The 23,489-nt window shown below is 47.0% G+C and overlaps 2 protein-coding genes across 5 annotated transcripts in view; both read right to left on the bottom strand.

The window, feature by feature from the left end:
* MROH2B (maestro heat like repeat family member 2B) overlaps positions 1-6,037 on the bottom strand; it is a 74,404-nt gene extending 68,367 nt beyond the window's left edge. For 2 of the 3 annotated variants that reach the window (XM_029058973.2, XM_039911528.1), the window contains exons 1-3: positions 5,721-6,037; positions 1,795-1,862; positions 621-731 (exon numbers count right to left, since the gene is read on the bottom strand). In XM_029058973.2, coding sequence (XP_028914806.1) covers positions 621-731; positions 1,795-1,862; positions 5,721-5,754 — 213 coding nt within the window. In that variant the 5' untranslated portion in view covers positions 5,755-6,037. The remainder of the gene's footprint in view (positions 1-620; positions 732-1,794; positions 1,863-5,720) is intronic. The other variant, XM_039911529.1, reaches the window with a different exon arrangement.
* Positions 6,038-17,946: 11,909 nt separating this feature from the next.
* Positions 17,947-23,489, bottom strand: part of C6 (complement C6) — a 59,264-nt gene continuing 53,721 nt past the window's right edge. Inside the window, exons 17-18 of one of the 2 annotated variants that reach the window (XM_029059087.2) lie at positions 22,296-22,537; positions 17,947-18,571 (exon numbers count right to left, since the gene is read on the bottom strand). In XM_029059087.2, coding sequence (XP_028914920.1) covers positions 18,393-18,571; positions 22,296-22,537 — 421 coding nt within the window. In that variant the 3' untranslated portion in view covers positions 17,947-18,392. Of the gene's footprint in view, positions 18,572-22,295; positions 22,541-23,489 lie in introns of both variants that reach the window. The other variant, XM_029059086.2, reaches the window with a different exon arrangement.

Here is a 23,489-nt window from a genome sequence, read left to right as displayed (position 1 = left end):
GGATGTGGGCGAGAGGTCGGCGGGAAGGGAGCATTAGAGGAATGAAGTGTGCGGGCTGGGTTGTAGTAGGAGAGTAGAGAGGTGAGGTAGGAGGGAGCAAGGTGATTAAGTGCTTTAAAGCCAACGGTGAGGAGTTTTTGTTTGATGTGGAGGAGGAAGGGAAACAGCTGGAGTTTCTTGAGGAGTGGGGAAACATGAGCTGAACCTTTTATTATTATCTGGGTAATGGGGATTCATTCATTCAATAATATTCATTGAGCGCTTACTCTGTGCAGAGCACTGTACTAAGCGCTTGAAATGTACAGTTCGGCAACAGATAGAGACAATCCCTGCCCAATGACGGGCTTAGAGGGGGTGACTATTCCTGCCTCTTCCTGCCGCACAGGGATGTGGTGAACACTGAACAAAATAAACAACAGATAGGCACTTGGGAAAATAAAAGCGCTTTTTGTGTTGCATTTGTTGTAACGATCCTTTGACCAGAAACCCCATGGAAGCAAGAATGCTACGGAAGCAGCTAGGAGGCCACGACTCCAGCTACTATGGAGACCAGACCAATGGAGAACAAGAGTTTCTCCTTGGGAATCCTGTGGCTGGTATTATTGAGATCCCTAACTCACGGTGCTGTCGTGCATGTCCTTGGATGCGTGGAAGATCATCCTCTGGATAACTTTGTCATCCAAGGGGTTGTTGCTATGGAGAACAGCAATGAAACAGTTGTATATGCATTCCTGTGGACACATAAGAGTTATCGTTGACATCTGCATCTTTAATGCCACTCGGTCATATTTTCGTCCGGGGTCTGCTGGGTGTATGCGCTGTACGAGACGTCTGAGAGAGAACAACAGGGAAGCAGTGTGGCCTAATGGAAAGAGCTCAGTCCCAGGAGTCACAGGAGACCTGTGTTTGAATCCCAGCTTGGCTAACTGTCACCTGGGGGACGTTGGGGAAGTCACTTCACTTCTCTGGGACTCAGTTTCTTCATCTGTAAAATGGATTTCTTTATGAAGTCCTTGTCACTCATTTTTTTAAGCGTTTATCGTGTGCCAGGCACTGCTGGGGTATATACAAGCTAATCAAGTTGGACACAGTCCTTGGCATTCATTCATTCAATCATAATTATTGAGCACTTAACTGTGTGCAGAGCACAGTACTAAGCACTTGAAAAGTATGATACAACAATCAAGAGATACAATCCCTGCTCACAATGGGTTTACGGTCCCACATGGGGCTCAAGCTCTTAATTCCCACTTTACAGATGAGGTAACTGAGGCCCAGAGAAGTGAAGTAACTTGCCTAAGGTCACACAGCAGAGAAGGGACAGTCAGGATTAGAACCTAGGTCCTTCTGACTCCAGGCCCGTGCTCTATCCACTAGGCCACACAGTTTCTCCCTTCTCCTTAGTCTATGAGCCCTAAATGGAACAGGAACCATGTCCTACCTGGTGATCTTAATATAGTGTTTGGCAACATGTTCTTTTGAGTCATCTGGGGGATAAGAGCATTTCATTCATTAAAAAAAAATTCTGCACTGTGATACCTACAGTCCTGATCTTTTATGCTGTTTCCTATTTCCTCATGAGTGTGTCACCAGGCCCCCGCCCCCGAACCTATACCAGGAGTCCCCCAAGGGACAGGGACCGGTGGTTTTAATTACCCCCTGTGCATTCTCTCCCTATGTTTAATACAGTGCTTTGCATACAGTAAGCACTCAATAAATACTATTACTACCGTTGCAATTCTTCGGAGTCGTCATTGGAGAAGACGTATGCAGGACTTTATTGACCTGTCTTACCTTATTGAGGTCCTCACTGTCTTCCTTGTCCAGAGTATTGAGAATGAGGTCCACATCTCGGGAAAAGTCTGAAAGGTAGCCAAAAGAGGGCAGAGCTTACAGCGGCGTGGTCTAGCAGAAAGATCTCAGCTCTGGGAGCAGTGGGTGTTGGATGGTTGCCCCGACTCTGCCCCTGGACTTCTGGGTCATACAGGGTAAAGGTCACTTAACCTCTCCTGGTCTCTGTTTCCTCACCTGTAATTGGAGATAAGGATACCTGCTTCTCCCGCCTTGACAAGGATCTTTTGGGTATTGTAATAATGATAACGACGAAAAATCATCAGCATCGTCATACTATTTGTTAATCACTCAAACCACCAATTGTATTTATTGAGTGCTTACTGTGTACAGAGCACCGTCCTAAGCACTTGGGAAAGCACAATATAATAGAGTTGGTAGACGCATTCCTTCCCACAACGAGCTGGCCGTCTGGAGGGGGAGACAGCCTAGAGGATCTTCTACCACAAACCCACAGCCCTGGATCACCTCCAACTCCACCTCCACTGGCAGAAATCCAGATATCAGGCCAACCTCGTCCACCTCGAGTTCATCCTTGCGTGCTTTATCTCAGCCCTCTCCTATGTCTAACAAAATTGTATCTCCACCCTTATTAACTCCCATGCTCATCACCCTCAGCAATTGTTTCATACGTTTAACTCCCTCCTTAAACCTCCTACACCTTCGCCTCACCCATCTCTTGTCCCTAATGAGCTGGTCATGAACTTTACTGAGAATTTTTTTATGGTATTTGTTAAGGCCTTACTTACTATGTGCCAGGCACCGTACGAAGCGCCGGAAATTGAAACCGCCAGGCGCGATCTCCCTAAAATCTCCCCTACTCCTCTCCAGTCCCTTCCTCCTTCTGCCCCTTCTTCAACTTTCCCATCTTTTCCAGCAGTATTTCAAGAGGAGACCTCCTGCTTTTTCTCAAAATCCACCCCCTCCACCTGTCCATCCGACCCCATCCCTTCATACAAACACTTGCCCCTGGCTTCTTCCCTCCCTAACTGCTGTTTTCTACTACTGGCTCTACAATGGCTTCTTCCTCACTGCTTTCAAACATGCTAATGTCTCCCTCCTCCTACAAAAGCCCTCCCTTGACCCCATGGCCCCCTCCAGTTATCTCCGCAACTCCCTCCTGCTATTCTTCTGCAAACTCCTTCAGTAAATTGTCTGCACCCACTGTCTCAAGTTCCTCTCCTCTAATTCTCTCCTTGATCCCCTCCGATCTGGCTTCCGTCCCCTTCTTTCCCAGAAACTGCCCTCTCGAAGGTCACCGATGATCTCCTTCTTGCCAAATCCAACGGCCTCTACTTCATCCTACTCCTCCTCGACCTCTCAGCTGCCTTTGACACTGTCAACCACCCCTCTTCTCCTACTCCTCTTCTCCTGGAAACATTACAGAATCTTGACTTCACTGCCACTGTCTTCTGGTGGTTCTCCTCTTATCTCTCTGGTCCCTCATTCTCAGTCTCTTGTGTGGACTCCTCCTCTGCCTCAAGGAGGAGTCCCTCAAGGTTCAGTTCTGGCTCCCTTTCTATTCTCCATCTAAGCCCACTCTCTTGAAGAACAAATTCACTCCCATGGCTTTAACTGTCACCTCTATGCAGATGATCCCCAAATCTACATCTCCACCCCGATCCCTCTCTCTCTCTGCAGTCTCACATTTCCTCCTTGGATGACCTGCTGACACCTCAAACTTAACATGTCCAAAACATATAACTCCTTATCTTCCCACCCAAACCTTGTCCTCCCCTTGACTTTGCCATCATTTAGATAGCATGGCCATCCTTCCTGTCTCACAAGCCTGTAACCTTGGTGACTCACCTCTCTCATTCATTCAATCATATTTATTGAACGCTCACTGTGTGCAGAGCACTGTACTAAGTGCTTAGAAAGTACATTCAACCCACATATTCAATCTGTCACTAAATTCTGTTAGTCCAACCTTCATAACATTGCTAAAATCTGTCCTTTCCTCCTCATCCAAACTGCTACTGCATTAATTCAAGAATTTATCCTACCCCTTCTTGATTACTGTTACAGCCTCCTTGCTGACCTCCCCACCTCCTGTCTCTCTCCACTTCAGTCCATATTTCACTCTGCTGCTCGGATCATTTTTCTAGAAACACATTCAGTCCATATTTCCTCACTCCTCAAGATAATCCAGGGTTTGCTTATCCATCTCCGCATCAAACAGAAACTCCTTACCATCGACTTTTAAACTGTCAGTAAGTCAGCAGAGACCACATTCCTTCCCCCTCTGATGGAGTCATTTAGTGTGGGTATTTGTTAAGCGCTTACCATGTGCAGAGCACTGTTCTAAGCGCTGGGTAGATGCAGGGTAATCAGGTTGTCCCACGTGGAGCTCACAGTCTTCATCCCCATTTTACAGATGAGGTAACTGAGGCCCAGAGAAGTGAAGTGAGCACACAGCTGACAAGTGGCAGGGCCGGCATTCGAACTCGTGACCTCCGACTCCCAAGCCTGGGCTCTTTCCACTGAGCCATGCTGCTTCCAGTTAAATCTCATCTAGTTCATGGGCACCCATTCCTCTCTCTCTAAAGCCAGCTGAGAAGCAACATTTCTCCAGCAGATAGTATTCCAGCATTAACCACAACGGAGATTTCAGTTTTAGTAAAAGATGAGTAAATTTTAAATAATCACACTATTGATTATTTTATCAACTCACAACTCTGGAGAGGTCCCAGGGAGGGAAGGAAGAAGGGAGGGATGGATGGAGGGAACATCTGTACTTTATCAGTACCAGGCAAGGGACAAACCAGGTGAAAACCATATTGTCGATTGGAAAACAGAGTGGTGGGCCACCCTGCTTCCACAGCCATAAAAAAACAAAAATAAATATAAATAATGACATTTGTTAAGCGCTGATTATGTGCAAAGCACTGTTTTAAGTGCTGGGGAGGGGGGATCACCTTGTTGTCCCACGTGGGGCTTACAGTCTTCATCCCCATTTTACAGATGAGGGAACCGAGGCCCAGAGAAGTTAAGTGAATTGCCCAAGGTCACACAGCTGACAAGTGACCGAGCCGGGATTAGAACTCATGACCGACGACTCCCAAGCCCGGGCTCTTTCCACTGAGCCGCGACTGCCCTTGGACCAAGAACCCCAGGCATTTCAGCTCCAAGAATCTGCCTCAGCCCCCTGTCTCACCAATGTCGTTAGAAAGGGCTGCGGTGTGGCCACTTTGTGGGGAAGCCGGGCGGCAGCCATTTCTGAAGGGAGTCGGCCTACGGCCATTTCTGAGCAAAGCCGGGCAACAGCCATCCCTGAGGGAAGCTGGGAAGCAGCCATTTTTGAGAGGCCAGGTGGCACTAATCTCTAGGAGAACCTGCGTGCCAATCATTGCGAAGGAAGCTGTGGGGCAGCCATTTTTGAAGGAACCTGGGCCACAGCCCTCTCTAAGGAAAGCCAGGCGATAGACATTTTTTAGGGAAACCAGGTCCTAGGCATTTTCTAGGGAGGCCAGGCCCTAGACGTGTTTTAGGGAAGCCAGGCCAGTCATCTCTGAGAAAAACCGGGTGACGGCCATCTCTGCGGGAAGCCAGGCAGCGGCCATTTTTGAGGTAAGATGGATTGCACTCATCTCTGAGAAAAGCAGGGCGGCAGTCATCGGGAAAGAAAATTGGACAGCAGTCATCTTCGAGGGGAGCCAGAAACCTGCCCCCGGGGCCTGCGCTTCCCCTGTGGCGATGGTCTCCTCGGGAACCACAGTAAGCCATAAATTCACACCCTGAACCTATACCAGAGGGGGAGAAAAGAGGGGTGGATAGATCCTCTCTCCTGCTACACGTATTTTAAAGGCCTGGAGGCTTTTTGCCGGACTTCGGTCAAGCTCCGATCACCCCAGAAAACTGGTTCTTACCTAAGGATTCTTCCAGAAGGGAGTCTGGATCCATCCGGTTGGCTGGTCGTCCCCCTACGGCCCAACTGGGAAACAGTTAAATCAGAGGAAACAGAAGGGAACTGGCAGGTTTCTCACCAACGGCTCTGGCAGGGTCCGGTCCTCACCCACCGGTGGGCCTGCTGAGGACAGTGGGAAGGGGCTAGGGGCGGCCTGAAGATGGCCCGGAAGGGATGGACCCTGAGCTGGAGGGGGGGGATCCGGTGCTCCTGGCCAGCCGCTGCTGCCGCTGATGATGATGATGATGATGATGTGGCTGCTAACAGTCCAACGGGCCACAGTTTGCCCTAGAGAGGCATGACCTGTAAGGGGCGCCGGACAGGGGCAGATCCCGCCAATGGAGACAGTGGGGCAACAGCCGGCAGCCAATCAGGATGGTCTACAGGGTCAGAAAGTCATCCTATCGGCGATTGCCTTTCTTCTTTTCCCCCTGCCTGCCACTTCCGGCTCCCCTACTCTCCCACCCCAACCTCTTCTCACCTCCAAAGTGGTCACCCCTCAAGCCCCCAGATCCTAACGGTGATATTAGTAAGAATACATCGAGCGCTTAGTACACCGCTCAAGCATCTAGTACAGTGCTTTGCACACAGTAAGCATTCAATATTCATTCACTAGTATTTATTGAGCACTTATGTGCACAGCACTGTACTAAGCGCTTGGAATGTACAATTCGGCAACAGATAGAGACAATCCCTGCCCATCGACGGGCTTACAGTCTAAACGAATGTGACTGATGAAAACCTGGCCTGGTGGATAGAGCATTCATTGATTCAGTCGTATCTGAGCACTTACCGTGCGCAGAGCACTGGACTAAGTGCTTGGAATGTACAATTTGGCAAGAGATAGAGACGATCCCTGCCCACCGCCGGGCTCGCAGTCTGAAAAGGGGAGACGGGCAGCAAAAGAAAACAAGTCGTCAGGCATCAATACCCTCAAAATAGATAAATGGAATCGTACAGATCTACACATCATTAATAAAATGGAGTAATAAATAACGTATATTACACAAGTGCTGTGGGGAAGGGAAGGGGTAGAGCAGAGGGAGGGAGGAGGGGGAACGGGGAGGGGGGCAGAGGGAAAGGGAGGGCTCAGTGTGGGAAGGCCTCCTGGAGGAGGTGAGCTCTCAGGAGAGCTTTGAAGAGGGTAAGACAGTTAGTTTGGCGGAGCACAGGCCTGGGAGTCAGAAGGACCTGGGCTCTAATCCTAGCCCTGTCCCTTGTCTGCTGTGTGACCTTGGGTAAGTCATTTAACTTCCTCTATGCTTCGGTTACCTCATCTGGAAAGTGGGGATTAAGACCATGAGCCCTGTGTGGGACATGGACTCAATAAATACCATTGATTAATTAAATGATTGATGTGTGGGGCACTGGATTTAGGTCAGTGAGGTGAATTTTCTCTGTCGCAGAAATCTACACAAGAGCAACTCCCACATTATAAAAGAACTGGGGTCCTCTTTTGTAGAGTTTTCTTGTTACCTGTTATATCTTTTCCTCCCACCATATTTACGTGCCCAATCTGCCACATTAGATTAACAGCTCCTAGAATTCAACCAAAAGTATATATTGAACACTTACCACGTTCAGAGCACCGTACTAAAAACTTGGGAGAGGACAGTGCCGCAGTGTCGGTAAACAAATTTCCTGCCCACAACCGATTGTGCTTCTACTTTGTGCGCTCTCAAGCTTCTAGTAGAGAGCTCTTTGGAGGCTCATTCCTATTTAAAATTAGCACAGAAACTGCTTTCCGAATTACTTCGAAACAGCTGTGACTCTGAGACTGGCAGGTCAATGTTTCCCTTGCCTAGCAAAAGACCAGGTGTCAAACTTGCTTTCACCGGCGCAATTGCCAAGCCACAGCGAGAAAGATCTGTTTAAGCCACAAATGCAATTTTCTCAGGAAGGACGCCGGAGCTTTGTTTGTGCCAAGACGTTTAATGAGATTCATTCTTTGTGGCAGAAATAAATCAGGGTGCCGGCCTCTCGCTTCCCCAGCCCTATCTCACGATTTGATCTGCACAGAGCCCTCTCTCATCAGCCTCTTGTTTTTCGGGCGATTTCGGCCGTTTCTTTTCCGTCAGATACAGCCTCTCCTCATTCTTCAGTTAAGGAAGAATCAGCCGACTAAAGACCAACTGGAGAAATGTTATCAGCCCGTCTTCTATCTCCCTACAAAGAAGATGCACTACCTGATCATTATCATGATTATTCATCCCGGTAATGGTCGCTTACATTTATAAAATGCCTTTATCAAAGATGATCAAGGTACTTTGCCGACATCAGCCACGAATGGGCCAACATCATCTGCCTGCTAAGACTTTCAGATTGAAAAGGGTGGACCTCAGTGACAGTTTGTGAGATGTTCAGAGAGTGTTGGTCAACCCGGGTTACCGGGGGAAGAAGAGGAGAAGCGTCTGTGGAACTTCCAGAAGTTTCCTTAGTTCTTGGAATAGAGACGGAGATGCTCAGCTGAATGCACAAGGGAAGAAAGAAATACAGGCTTCTGTATTCAGGCATCCTCTAGGCTGAAAACTCATTCTGGGCAACTCTGTTGTATTGTACGGTCCCAGGTGCTTAGTACAGTGCTCTGCACACAGTTAATGAATTGTACATCGCCTCGATTCTATTTAGTTGCCATCGTTTTCACGAGACGTTCTTCCCCTCGACTCTATTCATCGCCATCGTTCTCGTCCGTCCGTCTCCCCCGATCAGACCGTGAGCCCGTCAAACGGCAGGGACCGTCTCTATCTGTTGCCGACTTGTTCATCCCAAGCGCTTAGTACGGTGCTCTGCACATAGTAAGCGCTCAATGAATACTATTGAATAAGTGCTCAATAAATGCCATTGATAAAGATGGAGATTGCTGTAAAGCAAAGTGGCCTGATGGAAACAGCATCCGACTGGGAGTCAGAGGAGCTGAGTTCTAATCCCATTTCTGTCTCTTGTTTGCTCTATGACCGTGGTCAAGCCACTCAACTTCTCTGTGCCTCAGTAATCTCATCTGGAAAATGGGGATTAAATCCTCCTCCCTCTGATTTGTACTGTGAGTCCCAGGTGGGAGAGGGACTGTGTTCAACTCGATTACCTAATATCTACCCCAGGGCTTCAAACAGTGCTTGATACATGTTAATAGATCTGCTAATTCTATTGTTGCACTCCCCGAAACACTACAGTGCTCTGCACTTAGTAAGCATTCACTAAAAACCACTGATTGATTAATTGGTCGATCGACTGATATGAAGTGCTTAATACATACCAGCAAAGACAAGAAAGCCAAGCCGACTTCCTTGAGCGCGAGGATCTACAAGCAGATGAGGATTTTCATCCTGGTCCTGCTTCTGGCTGGCAATCGTGGGGAAAGACCGCCCGGGCCCTCTACTTTGGGATGCTCTGGGCTCCTCTAGACTGCAAGTAAACTCTCTTTTGGTGGAGATATTTGATATTTGTTAAGCACTTACTATGCACCAGGCACTGTGATAAGTGCTAGGGTAGATACAAGGTAGTCAGGTTGGGCAGAGTCCCTGGCCCACAAAGGGCTCACGGTCTCAATCCCCATTTTACAGATGAGGGAACTGAGGCACCGAGAAGTGAAGTGACTTGCCCCAGGTTACCCAACAGTAGATGGCAGAGCTGGATTTAGAATCCAGGCCCTCCAGCTCCCTGGCCCGGTCTCTTTCCACTGGACCACACTGCCTCTCTCCTTTGTGGCCGGCCCATCGTGTCCCACGCTGGAAGTTTGGAGCATGGGGGTCGGCAGGCAATTGGAAGTTGGGCATTTTACCCCGGGCCCTGGGATGGGGTGCCCTCCTGTCCTCTGCCTCAGCTCAGGGGGACCTGATTGGCTCCAGACTGTCCCTTTGTGTCTCCTGGCTCAGGGCTGTGTGTGTGTGGGTATTTTTGTGGGTCCATGAGTGTGCAAGCATGTGCATGTGGGTGGGTGTGTCCCCAGCCTCAGTGGGTATACAAACGTGCTTGTCTTTGTGTGTGTCTAGCCTTACTGGGTGTGCAATCACGTGTAGAGAAACAGCATGGCTCCGTGGAAAGAGCATGGGCTTGAGAGTCAAAGGTCATGGGTTCGAATCCCAGCTCTGCCACTTGTCAGCTGTGTGACTGTGGACAAGTCACTTAACTTAGCCCGTCAAACGGCAGGGACCGTCTCTATCTGTTGCCAACTTGTTCATCCCAAGCTCTTAGTACAGTGCTCTGCACATAGTAAGCGCTCAATAAATACTATTGAATGAATGAATGAATAACTTCCCTGAGCCTCAGTTCCCTCATCTGTAAAATGGGGATGAAGACTGTGAGCTCCACGTGGGACAGCCTGATTACCTGTATCTATCCCCAGCACTTAGAACAGTGCTCTGCACATAGTAAGCGCTTAACAAATACCAACATTATTATTATTATTATTAAATACTAATAAGGGAATATGTTTAGGCAAAATCCAGCTGACAGGGTTGTTCAATAAAGCTAGACACAGAAATTGGATTTTCAATCCAAAGAGGGAAGCAAATCGATGTTGCCAAATAGGCAACATCTTGTTAAGAGAAAAAAAAAGTATAACAGAAAGTTTTCTACTTCAATAGAAATGAAAGAGGATAAAGGAAAAATTCTTGAAAACGTTAACTGGATTATGACCGATATCGATTTAGATGTCTTCAGGTCATTATACTGCTTCAGAAGTGTTTGAATCTTATTGTAGTTTAATCTGATTTTTTTTTGCTTTCTGGGATGCTGAATTTATAGTATTTTTTTTTCCTTTTATTGAATAGCATTTCCAGAACTCGAACAAAGAGAAAGCATTCAGGCATTCTGCTACAGGACAAACCTGTCTTCTCTCTTGATGTTCTACAGAACTCTGCATGATATTAATAAGCTCACGGGATAACCAAGTGTGCAGGAATTGGGTTTAAGTCGAATTGTTTTCCAGTGGGGACACACATAAAGTGAAAGCAACAATCAGCTTCGTTTTTTTAAAAAAATCTCTTAAATCAGTCATGGCTCGCCGGTTTTCCTTATGCTGCTGCTGCTGGGTATAATCAAACTATTAGTTTACAAATAGCAGCTTCTCCTTAGAATCAATTTTCTCTCTCTCTCTCCTCATCCTCTTCCCGCCTCTTCCACTTAGTCATGTCACAACGATCCAGTCTCTATAACCTTAGCGATTGGTAAATCAACGCGATATGCAGTGCAGCCTAGTGGAAAGAGCATGGGCCTGGGAGTCGGGTTCTAATTCTGGCTCTGCCATTTGTCTGCTGTGTGACTTTGAACAAGCTATTTTACTTCTCTGGCCCTCGGTTTCCTCTTCTGTAAAATGGCGGTTCAATATCCGGCTCCATCCTATTTAGACTGTGTGCCCCATGTAGGACAGGAAGTGGGTCTGGCCTGATTAACTTGTGTCTACCCCAGTGATTAGCACAGCGTCAATGAAATTCATTCATTCAATTGTATTTATTGAGTCCTTACTGTGTGCGGAGCACTGTACTAAGCGCTTGGAAAGTACAATTCAACAACTAATAGAGACAATCCCTGCCCACCAAGGGCTCACATTCTAGAAGGGTGGAGACAGGCATCAAAACAACTAAATAGGCAACAATAACATCAATATAAATAGAATTATAGATAAACATCATTAATATAAATAGAATTATAAACACAAGGGCTGTGGTGGGGGGAGAGAAAAGGGAGTGAGTCAGGGCGATGGGGAGGAGAGGGGAAGCAGAGGAAAAGGGGGGCTTCGTCCTGGAAGGCCTCCTGGAGGAAATGAGTGTGCCAGTTTGGCGGATGTGAGGAGGGAGGACGTTCCGGGCCAGAGGTGGGACGTGGGCCGGGGGTCGACGGCGAGACGGGCGGGAATGAGGCCCATGAGGAGGTTACTGGTGACAGAGGAGTGGAGTGTGCGGGCTGGGCTGGAGAAGGAGAGGAGGGAGGTGAGGTAAGAAGGGACAAGATGATGGAGAGCTTTGAATATTAGGGAGGAGGACTGAAGTTATTGTACAGTACCTACTTGAACCCCAAATATCAGGCTAATTAGTCAAATTGGGTGTTTTTAAGCTGAATCTAAAGGTAGAAAAGGTCCTCTCTGCAGACTCTAGCGTCTCGACGAATCGGCTACAATGAAGACAACTGTGTTTGCACAGATGTACTACCTACCCCCTGGGGCCGCTAGAACTCACCTAAACTCAAGTGTTCCCGTTCCCTGTGTGTGAAGACAACCGGAGGTCTGGAATTTCCTCAGGTTCCTCCGCGATAACTCTGACAGGCCAGCTGTCATGGGCCCGTGGCTTGGAATCACCATCAGAACAGCTTCGGAATCAGAACCTGACACCGCCAAATTACTAGGGAGGCCAAAGAAATCACCACAGCTAACAAGTAATAGAGGGGAAGAGTAGGTTGAGGTGCTGGTCGAGGGTTCAGCGAGGCTATTCAATGCATATAATAATAACAACAATACTTGTTAAGTACTTACTATGTGCCAAGCACTGTGATAAACTCTAGGGTAGATACAAGTTAAACAGGTTGGTCCCAGTCCCTGTCCCGCATGGGGCTCACCAGACTCCATCCCCATTTTACAGATGAGGGAACTGAGGCCCAGAGAAGTAAAGTGATTCGCCCAAGGTGACAGAACCAGAATTAGAACCCATGACCTTCTGACTCCCAGCCCCATGCTCTCTCCACTATGCTGTGCTGCTCCTCTTGCCCTGCTTCCCTCCACCTTCTCCCAAGGGGCCCAGGTCGGGAAGCTCCACTCCTGCTGGTTTGGCTCCAATTCCCCGATTCTCCTGAATTCCTGACGGCATCACGCTCTGCCTACTGTAATATCTTTAAGTCTGATGTCTCCGTTCAGTTTCAGCAGAGGGAATCGGAACAAATCAATCGACCCATCGGTCGCATTTATTGAGCGCTTACTGTGGGCAGAGCCCCAAACTAAGTACATGGGAGAGTACACTATAAGAGTTGATAATAATAAGAATAATTTTGGGACTTGTTAAGTACTTACTAGGTACCAAGCACTATGAACTGGGTACATCCAAATTAATCAGTCCCTGTCCAACATGGGGCTCACAGGCTAAGTAGGAGAGGTAGGATTTAATTCTTATTTTACAGATGGAGTAACTGGGGCACAGAGAAGTGAAGTGATGTGCCCAAGGTCACACAGCTAACATGGGGCAGAGTTGGGATTAGCACTCAGGTCCTCTGCCTCCCAGGCCTGTGCTCTTTCCACTAGGCTTCTCATGGTGGCCATGTTGTAAAATACAAGAAATGATCCCATTTATCAATAGCTGTTGTTGACCAGGGGCTAGTGGGAAGCTGGAAAATGGTATTTGTGGAGCACTTATTGTGTACAGAGGACTGAACTAAGTGCTTAGGAGAGTGTGATAAAAAACGTAGGTTAGTGAGTCAGTTAATCGCATTTCTTGAGCACTTACCTTGTGCAGAGCACTGTACTAAGCACTTGGGAGAGTACAATATAACAATATAACAGACACATTCCTTGCCCACACGAGTTTACAGCCTAAAGTGGGAGACAGACATTAATAGAAATAAATTTCTGCCCATATGGAGCTTGCAATTTAGCGGGAAGCAGCCAACATCATCAGAGAAACAGCGTGGCTCACTGGAAAGAGCCCGGACCTGGGAGTCAGAGGTCTTAGGTTCTAATCCTGTCTCTGTCACTTGTCTGCTGTATGACCTTGGTCAAGCCACATCACCTCTCTGTGCCTCAGTTACCTCATCTAGAAAATGGGGATTAAGACTGCGAGCCCCATGTGGGACAACCTGATTATCTTGTATCTACCCAGTGCTTAAAACAGTGCTTGGCACATAGTAAGCACTTAACAAATACTAAAACTATTAAATTATTATTATTATCACCTGGCCATTTAAAGGGACCATATCCCCTCTGCAAGTCAGCCCTGCCTCAGGGAGATCTTATCTCTGCACACAGTAAGTGCTCAGTAAATATGATTGAATGAATGAATCCAGTATCTGCAGAGATGGAGTCAGGCCAGGATAGAACCGGCTAACTCCACGTGTGCAGGACTTTGATTTGTCATTTTCATCTCCGAAAAACAAGAGAGCGTTCGGACCCAATTCCGGCCTCTCCATTTCTGAAGATCGACGTGCCCAACATTTCAAACGAATGCGTCCACAGGCCTCTGAAGCATCCAGGCACCGCAAGCCCTGCTGTGTGTTATTTCGGGAACCCTAGCAGATGTTCAACTTTCTCATCTACTTAAATGAAACTGGTACCGTTGAGCAACTGAGGTTTCGATGGACAACCGACCAAATGAAAGCCAACCCCTCCGTAAGCAATTCTGCCGCCCCCATGGCTCTCTGAGCTCGCTCTGGCTTCCGTAATTGTGGACAGTGGTCCCAGAAACAGAGCTAGCTGCCACCGATCAACCAGAGCAGCAGGACAGAGCCGAGGCCAAAGACTGCCTGTCCTTAGTTCGATGGCTTCCAGCTTCTAAAGGGAATTGACATAGTTTATTCATTCCCGTCTGTTCTCACCTACTAATTTAATTTTCCCACTTGGCAGGCCCTTGGAGAGCTGAACTTTGCTGGCACGCTGAAATAATTACACTGGCAACTGGCCCACTGAAACTGCCAGCCAAGGGGCAGAGGCAGTGGTTTATCCAACTGGGTATTGTTCCCTGTCTCCCTGGGTCCCACAGTTATTGCAGCCAAAAAATTCGTACTGCGTAAACTCCTCGGTGGAAAAGATTTGTGTTTTCTACCACAGCTTGTACTCTCACAAGTGCTCAGTTTGGTGCTCGGCAAACAGCCGGTGTTCAGTACAATACACAGGACGGCACTCTGCACAAAGTCACACATTCTTATATACATAGGCATCTAAACACGTACACACAATCAAGGTCACACATAAATATCGTCGCATCTATTCACCCGCTAATACAAACACACACAATCCTGCTCACAAACAAATGGAGTCGCATCTGGTCACACATGCATACCTACAGCTATTCCTCATTGCCCTCAACCACCCAGAGCGACGGAGATTTGAAAGGGTTTGGAGTGAAGTAAGAGTTAGTGACAAGCACACAGGACTGGGTCAGGAGCCCGGAAGCCTGGATCCTCATCCCAGCTCCACCAGTGGAAGCAGAGATGAGAAAAGTGTACTGTCAATGCCAGCAAGACAAAGAGTGCTTGGAGGGAAAGAGGGTTGCTAGTCATGCATTGATTTTATCAGCTGCCGCTGATGAAATTCCCATGCTAGGAATGGCAAGTTAGAAACTAAACACAGCTATGTTTCTTATAAATTATTATTATTATTAAATCAACTTTTAAATCTCCTTCCCTCTTAGATGAGAAGTAACGTGGCCTAGTGGATAGAGCACGGTCCTGGGAGTCAGAAGGACCTGGCTTCTAATCTTATCTCCTAAACTCCTGTCTCTCTCCACTTCAGTCTGTACTTCACTCTATTTACTCTGCTGCCCAGATCATCTTTCTACAGAAAAGCTCTGGGCATGTCACCACCCTCCTCAGAAATCTCCAGTGGTTGCCTATCAACCTCCATATCAAGCAGAAACTCCTCACTATTGGCTTCAAAGGTCTCCATCACCTTGCCCCCTCCTACCTCACCTCCCTTCTCTCCTATAGCCCAACCCACACACTCTGCTCCTCTGGTGCCGCTAACCATTCTCACTGTGCCTCATTCTCACCTGTCCCACCGTCAGAGAATCTGCCAAACAATCACACCTCCCCCCCTCAAAACCCTACTGAAGGCTCACCTCCTCCAGTAGGCCTTCCCAGACTAAGCCCCCCTTCTCCTCTCCTCCTCCTCCTCTCTCCATCACCCCAACTCGCTCTCTTTGCTCTACCCCCTTCCTTCCCCCGCAACTGCATATATGTACATATTTATAATTCTATTTATTTATATTAATGATGTGCATATGTCTATAATTCTATTTCTTTATATTGATGCTATAGATTCCTGTTTACCTGTTTTGATGCCTATCTCCCCCCTTCTAGACTGTGAGCCCATTGCGGGTGGGGGCTTTCTTGATTAGTTGCTGAATTGTACTTTCCAAGTGCTCAGTATAATGCTCAGCACACAGTAAACGCTCAATAAATACGATTGAATGAATGAGTGAATAATTGTCGCTCTGCCACTTGTCTGTTGTGTGACCTCGGGCAAGTCACTTCATTCATTCATTCATTTATTCATTCATTCAATCACATTTATTGAGCACTTACTGTGTGCAGAGCACTGTACTAAGCACTTGGAATGTACAATTTGGCAACTTAGAGACAATCCCTGCCCAACAGTGAGCTTGTACTTCACTTCTCTGTGCCTCAGCTACCTCAGCTGTGAAATGGGAATTGAGATTGGGAGCCCTATTTGGGAGAGGAATTGTGTCCAACCAGATTAGCTTGTATCTACCCCAATGCTTAGACCAGCGCCTGACACATAGTAAGTGCTTAACAAATCAAAAAAAAAAAGAGTGTCCATGTGGGACAAGGACTATATTGCAACCAAATATCTTGTGCCTACCCTAGTGCTTAGCATAATGCTTGACATACTCAGTGCTTACTAAATACCATTATTATGTTGAATATGCCACAGAAATGGAGGGTGATTTACCCAATTTGAAAATGGATATGGCCTAAGCATACGGCATGAAACATTTTGTAGCTAAACCGGTAAAAGAACAAGGCGTTAGTATCATTAGAGTGGAAGCTCTTTGTGGGCAGGGACTGAGGTTTGTGTTTACATTGTACTTTCACCAGGCTTTAGTTTAGTGCAACAGACCCACTAAATGCTCAATAATTACTACTACTAGAATTCCTGAAAAAAATAACTAGCTTAAAAATGGATAACTAAATGCAAGCAACTAGGACAGACCAACTAAAAGGCATACATGTGCTTCATCCCATTTTATTTTATCACAAGATACCTCTTCCTCTCAAGGAGGGTGAAAAGTCATCACATACAAACCACCAAGAAGCCTCACCCTTCCCAGGAAACCAGAGCCTCCCAGTAGAGGAATGCAGAGGGGAGAAAACGGCAAAGAAAAATCCCAGAACAGTTAATAACATCTTTTTCTCTGTGGAGCGGGGTGTGCATCAGTCAATCCAGGAGATCATGTTCACCACCGGCCTACTTTCCAGAATTCTGTTTAACTCCACAACTTTAATCTCTAGTGTTCTCTCATGGAAATGTAACCTTCTCTTGACTAATAACATCTTAAATTTGCAGAGAACTTTCCTTTTCCTGGAGGGCTTTCAGGGATCCCGGTCTGCCCTCACGACACTGTCAGGTAGTTTTTCTTATTATCGACGTTTTACGGACGTGGAAATAGAGGCCCGGAGAGGTTGAGTGATGGGCCCAAGGTCACAGAGCCTGGCAGGGGAGGAGCTGGGGTTAGAAAGCAGGTTTCCTGGCTTCCAGGACTGTGCTCTTTCCACTAAGCCCTATTCGTCACCCTCTCTTGAGAAGGGACCATCTCTACTCAGCCGTGAGATGCATCGGTGAAGAAAAGGAGAGAAAAGACAAGGGAAGCTGAAGCTAAAAATAACGATAAGAATAATTGTCTTATTTGTTAAGCACTTACTATATCCTAGGCACCGTACTAAGCGCTGCAGTAGATACAACATGAGTGGGTTGGATGGGTTGGACACAGTCCCTGTCTCCATTGGGTTCACATTCCTAATCCTCATTTTACAGATGAGGTCACTGAGGCCCAGAGAAGTGAAGTCACTTGCCCAAGCTCTCATAGCAGACAAGTGGCAGAGTCAGGATTAGACCCCTGTCCTTCTGACTCCCAGACCTATGCTCTACCCATTAGGCCACAGTGTAGTGAATGAAATGGAGATTTCTTTTCCCTCCGAAGTTGGCTGCCCCTTGATGAGTGAAGAAAGATCTCAGCTCCGGTGTCTACCAGCGCTGTGTATCCGGAGACGCAGTGTGGCCCAGTAGGAAGAATATGGGCTTGGCTGTCAGAGGACCCAGGTTATTATCCAGGTTATGCCACTTGTCTGCTGCGAGACTTCTCTGTGCCTCAGTTTCCTCATCTGTAAAGTGATGATTCAATACCTGTTCTTCCTCCTACATAGAATGTTTCACCTCAAGTGGGACGGGGACTGTGTCCAACTTGTTTATCTTGTATCTTCACCAGCACTGAATACAGTGCTTGGCACATAGTAAATCTTTAGTAGTTAACCAATCAATTAATCAATCATGTTTATTGAGCACTCACTATGTGCGGGACACTGTACTAAGCGATTGGGAGAGTACAACAGAATTAGCAGACACGTTCGCTGCCCACGACGCGCTTACAGTCTAGAGGAGGAGACGGAAGTTAATATGAACACCCCAACTGTCATTATTATTGATTCTTTCACTCCAGCTGTGCCAACTAAGCTCTCCTCAGTGGGAGCCAGCACTCCCCTCCCCACTCACCCCTTGGTGTTCCATGGCCAAAATTGAAGGTGGCATAAGGGTGGGGTGCCCCGTGCCAAGAAGCCAGAAAGTCCTTGAATCATGCTAAGGTCTTGTAAGAACTTTTTCCTTAGGGTCTAGACAAGTCGGCTCACTTCGCTTGCCAAGAAATGGGCCAACCAGGGGCTCAGGAGCCTGAGAGGCGGTTGGTTTCTTCTGTGCCAAGCTCCGTTAGAGACACCGTCCAGGGTGCAGCTCTTCGACCTCCATCTGGGCGCACTTCAGGGCCCCCAGCTCACAGAGATTCAGACTTCTCTTCCTCTTGGCCGAGCCTGCCTGGACGCAGAACACCGGAGACCCGTCCTGGGGACACTGGCTGGGGATCAGGCAGGAGCACATGGACACGGCGTCTGCAACGAGAGAGATCGCACACAGTGCTAAAGGTGTGTCTTCAACTTTTGTTTTATGCTTCCAGACTAATACAGTGGTGTGTATTTCTTAGATGCTCGCTTAGAGCTCGGCCTACATCACAATACTACTCTAATCAACCCCAGTATTAAATGATGGATCTGTAGCACTTTGTGTGTGAAGAGCACTGTGCTAAAGTGCTTGGGAGAGAACAATACACCCTTTTAAATAACACCCCTCCCGGCCCCTCCACAAAACACTTTCACATCAATCATCTCCCAGGAGGTAGGGGAAGCCCAGGAACTAGGATTCCCCATTTTACAGAGGGGGAAACTGAGGACCAGCGAGGTTCACTGACTTGCTCAGTGTCAGAGTTGTACAGCAGAACAGCTTCGGTGGGGGTAGCGGTTGGCGGTCAGTCAGTCAATCAGTCACATTTATTAAGTGTTTACTGCAGAACACTGCACTAAGCGCTGGGGAGAGTGAACAATAGAACAGAGTGGGTAGACCCGATCCCTGCCTACAGTGACTTTATAGTCTAGAAGAGGAAACAGACATGAATATAAATAAATATATTCCGGATATGGATATGAGTGCTGTGGGGCTGAGGGAGTGGTGAATCAGGGAAGCAGCATGGCCTAGTGGAAAGAGCCCGGGCCTGAGAGTCAGAAGTCACGGGTTCTAATTCCGGCTCTGTCACGTGTCTACTGTGTGAGCTCGGGCGAGTCATTCCACTTCTCTGGGTCTCATTTACCTCATCTATAAAATGGGGATCAAGATCGAGAGCCCCATGACGGACATGGACTATGTCCAACCTGATTACCTTGTATATACCCCAGAGCTTAGAATAGTGCTTGACACGTAGTAAGTGCTTAGCAAATACCACAATTATCATTATTATTATTATTATTATTAATGGGGGGGAATCTAAGTGCAAGGGACTGGGAAAGAGAAACATCTCCCTCCAATTTTGGCCAGATTCAATTTGGGGAGACAGTGCTTTGCACACAGTAAGTGCTCAATAAATACAATTGAATGAATGAAGAAGAATGGTCAGCTATTCGAATACTTCTGCCCTTCTTTGTTTTTTAAATTTCCAGCTAATCTATACTAAGTTTCTTTCTCTCTCTCCGACTCTTGCTCTCTCTGCCCGTCTGTCACTGTTTTCCTGGCAGCAATGTCTGTTTTGCTCAGCCTGCCAAGAAACACTGCACCAATTTACAAGAAAACTCATTACCGTTATCATTAGGTTCCCATTAATAACAAAGTTGTCCAGTGATGACCACACATTATTCCCACAAACATATTAATAAGGGCTTAAATCCTGTGGTCTGAACAGTTGGCTCGTTATGGCAGGGAACATTTCCGCTGATTCTGTTGTATCGGACTCTCCCAAGCACTTAGAACAGTGCTCTGCACATAGTAAACACACACGATATTCCCACAAACATATCAGTTAGGGCTTAAATCCCGTGGTCTCAACGAAATATAAGATCGTGATGGGCAGGGATCGTGACTGCTAATTCTGTTGTGTCGTACTCTCCCAAGGGCTTAGGACAGTGCTCTGCACATAGTAAATGCTCAATAAATACCACCGATTGATTGATTTGATGGCCACACTTCCCTCTAAATGATGAAATTAACATTGCAGATATCCACTAAATTTTAAGCTTCTCATGGGCTCCTCGAGTTGTGATTTCAACTTTTGTTATAGGCACCCACCTGACTAATACAGGGTTGTGTATTTCTTAGGTGCTCACTTAGGAGTTCTGCCTACATCTCAATACCACTCTTAAATGATTAATCAACGATATTTACTGAGCGCTTTTTGTGCGAAGAGCTCTGTAATATACTGCTTGGGAGAGAACAATACAATGGAGTTGGTAGACACTTTCCCCGCCCAAAATGAGCTTAAATGAAACACTTCGGGTATGCCTTTCAGTGTGTAACTAAGTTTCTGTCATAGATGTGTCTCCTAAGGGAACGTTATTCCAGGTTCTTGCTCACTGGGGAAGAAAAGGCAAGTGGTTCTGGTAAATTCTATTCTTAGGATAAACAGTACTGGGATTTTAGATTAAACTGGGACTTCAATCACCGGTATTTATGGAATGCCTACTGTGTGCAGAGCAGGGTACTAAACTCCTGGGAGAGTACAGTGCAGTAGAGTTGGTTATCACAGTCCCTGCCCGTGAGGTGCTTACAGTCTAGAGAAGGGTATAAAGAGCATAGAAGCGGTGTGGCCTAATGGAAAGACCCGTCAGAAGATCTGGGTTCTAATTCCAGCTCTGCCAATTGCTTGCTGTGTGACCTTGGGCAAGTCGCTTAACTTTTAAAAATAATAATAATGATAATGTTGGTATTTGTTAAGCGCTATGTGCAGAGCACTGTTCTAAGCGCTGGGGTAGATACAAGGTCATCAGGTTGTCCCCCGTGGGGCTCACAGTTAACCCTCATTTTACAGATGAGGTAACTGAGGCAAAGAGAAGTTAAGTGACTTGCCCACAGTCACACAGCTGACAAGTGGCAGAGCGGGGATTCGAACCCATGACCTCTGACTCCCAAGCCCGTGCTCTTTCCACTGAGTCATCTGTGCCTCAGTTCCTCAACTGTAAAATGGAGATTAAATTCTCCTCCCTCCAATTTAGACTGTGAGCCCACTGTGGGACAGGGACTGCACCCAACCCGGCAAACCTGTATCTACCTCAGTGCTTAGAAATGTGTTTGACATAGTAAGCGCTCAATGAGTACCATAAAAAAGATGAATGAAAGGGATAAGTGACAACTCAGAGCCCTAGCCAATGTCCAAAAACCACAGTGTTCATCTTCTCAGCCAAGCCCTGTCCTTTTCCACACCTTCTCCTAACTGTAGACAAAACTACCATCTTCCCTCTCTCACAAACCCATAATCGTGATGTTGTCCTGTCTTTCAATCCACACCATTCATCTGTCACCAAATAAGAATAATAATAATTGTGGTATTTGTTAGGTGGTCATTATGTGCCGTGGGAGAAGGATTGGGTCCAACGTGATTAGCTTATATCTACCCCAATACTTAGTACAGGAGCTGGCACATAGTAAGCGCTTAAGAAATAGTGTCTGACATATAGTAAGCACTTAGCAAATACCATAAAACAATAATAAATCAATGAATCAATGGTATCTCTCTATTGAGTGTTTACTGTGACGCAGCGTGACCTAGTGGGTAGAGTAGGGGCCTGGGAGTCAGAAGGTCATGGGTTCCAATCCCGGCTCTGCCATTTGTCTGCTGTCACTTGACTTCTTTGTGCCTCAGTATCCTCATCTGTAAAATGGGGGTGAAGACTATGAGCCCTACGGGGACCAGGACTGTGTCCAACCTGATTAGCCTGTATCGATCCCGGCGCTTAGAAAAGCGCCTGGCATGCAGTAGCGCTTAACAAATAACATTATTATTATTGTTACTGGTTTTGACAGTAACTGACTACTTGTTTTGTTTTATTGTCTGTCTCCCCCGTTTAGACTGTGAGCCCATTGTTGGGCAGGGATTGTTTCTATCCGTTGCCAAACTGTACATTCCAATTGCTTAGTAGACTGCTCCGCACATAGAAAGCCCTCAATAAATACAATTGAATGAATGAATGGGAGACTACAACTGAAGGATATAACAGACCCACTCCCTGCCCACAGTGAGCTTCCAGTCTAGAGGACAGGCAGGCTAATGAAACCTTGGCAGGAAAAGAATCTCACCTGAGCACCATTCCCAGTCATAGCACATGTTATAGCCACACGGCTCCTTCTTCGTGCTTCTCAGCGACAGTTTTGTCCTCTCCATAGCCCACTGCAGCTGAGGACCCTCCTCACAGGGCCCGGGGAGCAGGAAGTGGATCTGTTGTTCGTTCCTGCATCTTTCCGCCAAGAACTGACAGCTGGTTTTTGTAACGTATCGGCCGGAGGACGCGTCCAACACGCAGAGATCTTCTGAGTCGCGGCTTCTGGGAGAGAAAGGCCAACGGTGTCATCCAGAGAAATGAAGGGGAGAGGCCGGAAGGGGAGAAGGGACCCTTCAAGTAGTATTGCTTAACATCAGCAATTTGCTCCCTTTATTCATCTCCTCTCCCTGCCCCACAGAACTTAGATCCATAAATGACTTTGATTTATTTATATTCATGTCTGTCTCCCCTTCTAGACTGTAAGCTCGTTGAGGGCAGGGAATGTGTCTGTTTATTCTTATAGTGTACTCTTCCAAGAGCTTAGTAAAGTGCTCTGCACACTGTAAGCACAAAATAAATACGATTGAATGAATGAATGAAAAGCACAGGCGTGGGAGTCAGAGGTCTCTTTTTATGGTATTTGCTAATCGCTTACTATGTGCCAAGCACTGTACTAGTACCGAGGTAGAAACAAGCTAATCAGGTTGGACCCAGTCCCTATCGCACATGGGGCTCTCGGTCTTAAATCCCTATTTTACGGATGAGGTAACTGAGGTCCGGAGAAGTGACATGACTTGCCCGAGGTCACACAGCAACAAGTGGCAGAACCGGGATTAGAACCCAGGTTCTTCTGTCTCCCCGGCCCGTGCTCCAACCACGAAGCCGCGAGGCTTCTCTGTCCTTATCTAGGACCTGGGTTCTAATCTCGGCTCTGCTACTTGCTTCCTGGGTGAACTTGGGCAAGTCACTTCACTTCTCTGGGCCTCAGTTTCCTCAACTGTATAATGGAGATTCAAAACCTGTTCTCCCTCCAACTTAGACTGCGAGTCCCATTGTGGGACAGGGGACTGTGTCCAACCTGATTAACTTGTATCTTCCCCAGTGCTTAGAACAGTGCTTGACACATAGCAAGTGCTTAACAGATACGATGATTATTATGTTACGGTCCTTAAGGGCAGACACTGTGTGTTTTCCTTCCATTCCACACTCTTTCAGGCACCCAGGATAGTGC

This window comes from Ornithorhynchus anatinus, chromosome 3, assembly GCF_004115215.2.
Source record: "Ornithorhynchus anatinus isolate Pmale09 chromosome 3, mOrnAna1.pri.v4, whole genome shotgun sequence".
NCBI lineage: Eukaryota > Metazoa > Chordata > Mammalia > Monotremata > Ornithorhynchidae > Ornithorhynchus > Ornithorhynchus anatinus.
Note: the sequence above shows the minus strand (reverse complement) of the source record. Positions and strands in the feature narration are given on the sequence as shown.